This window comes from Montipora foliosa, chromosome 11 (assembly GCF_036669935.1).
Source record: "Montipora foliosa isolate CH-2021 chromosome 11, ASM3666993v2, whole genome shotgun sequence".
Taxonomy (NCBI): Eukaryota; Metazoa; Cnidaria; class Anthozoa; order Scleractinia; family Acroporidae; genus Montipora; species Montipora foliosa.
The window spans coordinates 40,621,442-40,628,545 of record NC_090879.1 but is presented as its reverse complement, the minus strand read 5'-3'; the positions used below and the strand labels follow the sequence as shown (position 1 = coordinate 40,628,545).

At 38.6% G+C, this 7,104-nt stretch overlaps 1 protein-coding gene across 1 annotated transcript; it reads right to left on the bottom strand.

Annotated features, from left to right (window-relative positions):
- Window positions 1-28: 28 nt before the first annotated feature.
- On the bottom strand, window positions 29-1,797 carry LOC137977081 (uncharacterized). The gene is made up of 4 exons (XM_068824369.1): window positions 1,599-1,797; window positions 800-955; window positions 654-706; window positions 29-514 (listed from the first exon to the last, which is right to left on the bottom strand). Exons 1-4 carry the CDS (start codon window positions 1,795-1,797, stop codon window positions 110-112), a joined length of 813 nt encoding a protein of 270 aa, XP_068680470.1. The 3' UTR covers window positions 29-109.
- Window positions 1,798-7,104: the final 5,307 nt, after the last annotated feature.

Genomic DNA, 7,104 nt, shown 5'->3' with positions numbered 1-7,104 from the left:
TCATATTTGACCCCACCAAGCACAACAAGTGTATTTCAGCAAATCAGGGATGCAGAATGATAAGTGCGCTCACCTATGCCAGGGCAGTCTAGGACGTTCCATGTTTTACTCAAGACATCCAGTAAATAAAAGGAACCATCCTTACAGGTCTGGCAAATCTGTTTCGGATGAAACTTTTTGAATGTCTGTTTGGTAATTGCAGTCCACCGAGAAGTATTGCAAATCGTGTTCCTGGTACACAGGTTAAGGTGTGCCCAGACCTTGGACTTAATGAGCTACCAGTCTGTAAAAATGGATATTCCTGATCGCAGGGACCACTCTTCCAAATTTTGCCCAGATAAATATTCTTCCTTTTGACAGGATCTAAAGTAATGAGTTCATTTGAAGGTTCCATGGTTCTGGTATTAATACCACCCCATATGATAAGTTGCCCCCTCAACTCAGTAGACCCTGGAGAAAAATTGTGAGCAATGATTGTTCCTCCTTGGAGAGAAGGTAATGAGGCACCATTTATCTGAAAAATTAAATGCAATTAAAAAGTTTACTCAAAATCTATCCCCGCAAGAAAAAATAAATACACAGGATTAGGAAGCTTCAGTTTTATCATCATCACTTAAGTTTAACAGTTTTGAGTGCAAATTATTTAAGCTTACTGCGGCTTTAGTTAAAGATGTCATATCCTCACCGTCTTCATCACACTCGATCTCTATGACGTAAAGATCAGAGGCAGAAAACCATGTTGCCTATTCTCTTCGTCGAGCTCCTCCATGAACATAGAAATATTTTTTCGTATCATCACCTTGAGCTTCTACAGCTAAGAGGTTGGCACATGAATGCCCTTCTGGGGGATAAAAATCGCTTTTTGCCAGGTCAAAATTGTGTTTTTTTCGGCTGAGTTTTCTCTTGTCACTCAATGTTTGAAGGCTTAAATTTAAAGTTTTCAAACATTTTCTTGCTTCAAGTCAACGTTATAAACTGAAAATTTCCTTGAAAACACGAGAAAATACTCAGAATTGAATAATTCATGAGCCACATGTAAATGAGCAGTGGACAGCTTGAGGGCGCATTGAGCAGGCGCGCGCTCAAATCCAATATGGCGGACAGGGAGCAGGGCAAGACCGGAAACGTTGTAAGTACTGGGTTGGAGTATATGTAGCCAGCCAGAAAAACTTTAAAGGTTTATTTTATCAGGGTGAGGAAATGAGGAAAATGTTCAGTGCATATCCAGAAATAATTCTAATAGATACCACAAGCTGGATAGAAGAGGTAGAGAAATTGTTTACAAGGCCCAAGTGCGGAGTGTAATGGAATACGCATCACTTTCATGGATGAGTGCCAGCCCAACAACACTTGGATTGCTGGACTCGATCCAGAAGAAGGCACTTCGAGTTATTGGTGTAGAGGTGGATGAGGCTAGGATAGAACTGAGCATCTCATCTCTCCACCAGAGACGTCAGGTGGCAGCAGTTGCAGTCCTCTACAAAATGCACTGGTCAGTAAATGCCCGATAGATCTTCGTGCTCTGCTCCATCAGCCTTGTGTTGTCAGAAGAGCAACCCGTTCCAGCCTGTCAATGCCATGCCATGCTCTTGCAGTACCAGTGTCCACAACGGTTTCCACTGGCCAGACATTCATCCACACAGCAGTCCATGCATGGAACAGCTTGCCAGATAACGTTGTTGGCAACATCACTGAAAATGGTGTTGAACCCTTTAAGAGCAGGGAGCACGAGCATTTGTTGTCATCGGTTTGAGACTTTGGACTCTGCACTCCAGTCTTCTTTTTGCTGTAAACCATTGATTAGGCCATGAGGATATCTATCATAGTGCAATGCTGCCTATGCTAGTATTTGATATTGTCATTTCTCATGGACTATTGTTCACTTATGCATCTTATAAAAAAAATAATAAATAAATAAAAAATAAACTCAAAAGCTGAATGACTTGTGCCTGCCTTTATATATGAGGATGGTAGTACATGTAGATGGCAATGGGGAGAGTGAAATTGTAGGACTCATGTTGGTAGCTGATGAACAACAAGACGCAAAGCAGATGATGTCATACGTCAAGCAAAATAACCCTAACTGGCATTCTATCAGTTGTATCATGGCAGATAATGACATGACTGAGCATCAAGTGTTGAAAGACGAACTTCCATGGTTTTCACACCATGAGAAGTTTTTGGGGAGAAGTGATGACTGAAAAAATGGGCATATCCAGTTACAAAAGGTGTAAGTTTTTAAGCTGTTGCAGTCTATGGCATAGATTATGCCAAATGTGAAGACATGTATAACAAATTATATCAGCAACTCATGTTAACAAGATTCACAGAAGTCAAAAGTTACATCAATGAAAACTGGCATACACTCAATTGTCAACGATGGGTTGAGGGGCGAATAAACCGCTTCACAAATTTATTTTTTATTTATTTTATTATTTTATTTAATCAATTTGCCAACAAAGCCAGGTGACAACACAATAGACCATTAAGTCCCCTACAAGGTGTATCACTCACCCAACCCAACCCAACCCAACCCACACAACGAACATAAAAACTAACTACGCCAATCCCTCCCTGCTGGTAATTTCTAAAAAAAATCAATAAGAACATCTAACTAAATTATTAATCCTACGACATTTACAGCAAAAAGTATGAAAGAAAGTTTGAAAGTATGAGCATCATCAGCAATGAATACAACATGTAAACTAGTGAAGTAGTAAGAATGTTTTAACTTCTTCTTAAAAACATTAACATTAGATTCAGATTTTAGATCAGAAGGTAAGGCATTCCATAAATTTGATATTCTTACAAAAAACGAATCTCTAAAACGAGATGTCTTAGCATAAACATTATTAAGGAAAATTCCAGATGCACCGCAGCGAGAGCTCCCTGTACAAAAGAAAACGTAATTATCAATGCAAATATTTATATACCCTAGTCTGCATTTAAAAAAGAAAAATATGTCTAGATATTCAAGCCAATAGTTTATAGGTAATAAGTTAAGGTTAGTAAGTCTGTCTTTGTAAGAAAATTCATGGTTCTTGCATACAAAGTGTGAGGCACGTATTTGGACTTTCTCAACCTCCATCATCAGCATTGATGTTTGAGGAACAATAACAAACGTGAGAACGTACCAAGGAAATGCACAGCAGCTTAAGTGCATCTTTATTGATTATTCCGGCACAGTTCCTCTTAATAAAACCAAGCATATAGTTTGCTTTAGCAGTCACATATCTAACATGGTTAGACCATGTTAGGTCCTTGGTAACCATGATACCCAGATTTTTCAAAATGAGACTACTTAACAGCTGGTGCCGTCAGGAGAATAAGAGCGCAGTGGGCTGATACGCTTTCTTGAAACCCTAAGGTTCTCACATTCAGACGGCTGAAAATTCATCTCATTAGTTAAGGACCAGTATAGGAGGTTATCTAAATCACTTTGCATAATATCAAAGTCTGCGATTGATTCAATACATTTATAGCACTTTGAATCATCAGCAAACATTGCTAGGGTAGCTCCGGTTGTAACATTTGGCATATTATTGACATATATGAGAAACAGAATTGGTCCAAGCAAGGACCCCTGAGGAACTCCAGATTTGACATCCTTCCAAGCTAAGCACAGTCCATTGATGACAACACACTGAAGACAGCCATGAAGATAACTTTTAAACCACTTTAGCAAGGGTCACAAATACTGTAGCACTCTAGTTTCGTCAGCAACTTCGTGTAACATACAAAGTCAACAGCTTTTTCAAAGTCTAAGTAGATACGATCAAATTCAAGGCCTCTATCTGAAGCTTGACCAATTTCATGGATAACTTGAAGGAGTTGAGGCATACAAGACTTGCGTGATTGAAAGCTATGTTGAAGTGAGTAAATAGAGTACTTGATGAACGGAACCAGATGGGAAGCAACACAGTGTTCCTGGACCTTAGATACCACTGGTAGCAAGGAGATAGGACAATAGTAACTGACTTGATCTTTATCATTGTTCTTATGAACCGGAGCAAGGTTAGCGCATTCCCATTGAGTAGGTTAAAGCCCACTGCGTGGACCAAAGTTTATGAAAGTTGTTAAAGATGGGGCTAAGGCGTTAGCACACTTTTTTAGGATGACATTGAGGAGTTTGTCAGGACCAGTAGCCTTGTAAATATTTAAAGCTTTCAATACTTTGGAGACTTTGTCGATGGTGACTTGTATTAAGGAGAGTCATCAGTCGACCCAGGTAAAATGGATGTGTAACAGTCAGGTATGATACAATCATTGTGATCTGGAAGAAGCGGCTGAAGGCATCGACTCGAGCAAAATCTTATCTGGAATAGGCTTCTTTTTGTTCTTTAGAGAGAAAAAAAGACCCAAATCGCTTGGTTGAGCAATGGACCTCATTTGCAATACTAGTGAGGTAATTTCTTCTTTCTAAGCGGCACCACATTTTTTCTTTTGCATCATTGATCAGAATTTTTCACGCTTTGCAGCATTGGATCTTTCTTAAGCAACCTCCACAAGGTTTTCTTTTTGCGAAAAGCTTTTAGAAGCTCTCCATTAATCCATGGAGGACTATTTGAGTCACATGGCTTCAAAGGAACAAAAGAGTTTATTGCAGAAAAGACCATATCATTCCAAAACTCCCACATGCAATAAAGATCCTCTTGGGACTTAATGTCCATAACACCTGAACTGACTGGCAAGTTCAAAAAAGAATTGCTTAAAGAGTCGAAATCTGCATTTTTGAAGTCATAAATAAGGTCTTTCGGAGCGCATTTGAGTTTGTTATGAATTAAAACATCAAAAGTAAAAGGATGATGATCAGATGGTAATCCAGCGTCGATCATGGATGGGCCAGCTTGAACCGAAGATATTATTTCGGGATTGTTTGATATCAATAAATCTAAAATGTTTGATTGACAGTCAAGCCACTGCGTATGTTGATGATAGTCAATTGCACTTTAAATTTCCCGTATCAGACTCATCAAGTGCTAAGGCTGCCGTAAATCAAGACCTTAGGAACATCAGTAGATGGTGTGCAGAGAATTCTTTACTTATAAACCCAGAGAAAACAAAATTAGTGGTTGTTGGCTCAGCACAACTTCTCAAGAGGCTACCTTATATCTCCTTATCTCTGTTGGGCAAAACTATCTCACCAGTTTTGTTTGCTAAGGATCTCGGGGTATATGTTGATCAATATCTTAACTATGATGTACACACCACTAAAACAGCCTCTAGTTGCGTGAACCAGTTAATAATATGTTATATATGAAGTAATTTTGGACAACATCAAGAATACTAAAGAGATTGATATTTTTAAGCGGACAATTTTTAATAATATGTTCTATACGAAGTAATTTTGGACATATATTTTGAATGATTTTGAATATATCTTGATTTTAACTAAGTTACTGTAAATAAGTTTTCTTTTTTTAACATTGTGACTGAAAAGCCCTGTTAAAGGGAGTCTCAATAAAGTATGTATGTATGTATGATTGACAGGTTGGAATTTCCATTAGTTCAAATAGAAATAGATCCCTTAGTAGGTCAACAAAGATCTGTTCATCGCTTGATAAAGAGTTTGTGAAACCTGAGCCATCAAACCAAGTGATGTTTGGCAGGTTGAAATCGCCCATAATAGTACCAAAGTACTTGTTGAGTTGAACTGAGTTCAGCAAAACTTAAAAAGCTTGGATGAAGTGATTAGGGACCTTCAGATTCTAGGACAAGGACGAGAACGAGTACGAGTTTTGACCGTTTGTTTTTAGCGAAAATACTAAGAAGATTTATAGCCCGTAAGATTAATCTTACTCTTTGTTAGTAGTATAGGTTTCTCAGTTATTCTTATTGCTGTTACCTGGGCCTTTTTGCTGATTGAAAAATGCCAAAACTGCTTCCATGTTGTTGACTGGTTTTGACACGACCACATTTTTGCAAAACCTTGTACTAAAATGACGACGGTAACACGTTTTTCCCGCCAAAATGACGCTGGTTTGCGCGCGCTCAATGTTTTCTACGAGAAAATTTGGTACTCGTAGTCATTCTCATCCTGAATCTGAAGGTCCCTATTATCATTAGGAGGACAGTAACAGTTTATAATAAGAATTTTCTGGTCATTCAGGAGGTGATCGATTTCAACTGAGATGACCTCCAATTCATTGCAAATGGTCGGTAGTTTAATCAGGCAAGAGCTATAAGAGGATTTCACGGCAATACGGACACCACCACTTCGTTTTACTGGACGGTCTTGAATTTCACTAAATATCGGCTAGAAAGCATTAATCAGAAATTCAAAGATGTGGTTTCCAGGCATTCTAAGCTCCTAGAATTTAACGAGCACCTGAAAACCTGCTTATCTTCTTTGCGCATGGAAAGAAATCACCGGGCGACAACAGTCTTTCAGAAGAGGCCCGTCAGTCTCTGTGATCTTGGGCCAGTTGAAAATGATTACTATGATCATTTAACACCACTTGCTATACACTTCACTTCAACTGTCCCTGTCAAATAAAGTTGGCAACTTTGAAAAATCAACAGCTTCCCCTGATCATTACACTACTGACACTACTAAAAGCATGCACTCTCACCAAAATGGAAGGGGCTACTTAATTGGCAAGAGGAGATGGTCCATGGGAGCTACTGCATGATGATCATCTGGTGATGACAGCAGAATCAAAGGTTTAACAGATGGAAGGAGGAAATGGAGCAGATCAGAGGGGACTTAAAATAAAATAATATATAGATTTATTCAAGCCTAAAAGCAGAGCTCCTGGTTATTTAATCTTATTGCTTCTGGGATTAGTGAAAATATTTAAGTTTTCGAATTGTCAGCGTTTTGATGTTTCCGGTCATTGCAAGTCTGTGTATGTCAGTATCATGACAACATTACATAACTTTGTGATCCATTAAACAAGAAGATCCCAAACTTCCCTCAATATTTTAGTGCATTTATTGATAGTTAATGGTAGTATGGAGTTTAGTGGTGGCACACTGATCTCACTTTCTGATTTGAAAGAGTTAGATGGCAAAGGGAACAAAGGAGACTAATGTCACGCATGCGCATTATCAATGGCAAATTCAATTTTATTTGCATTGTGATTGGTTGAAAACCTTCGAGAC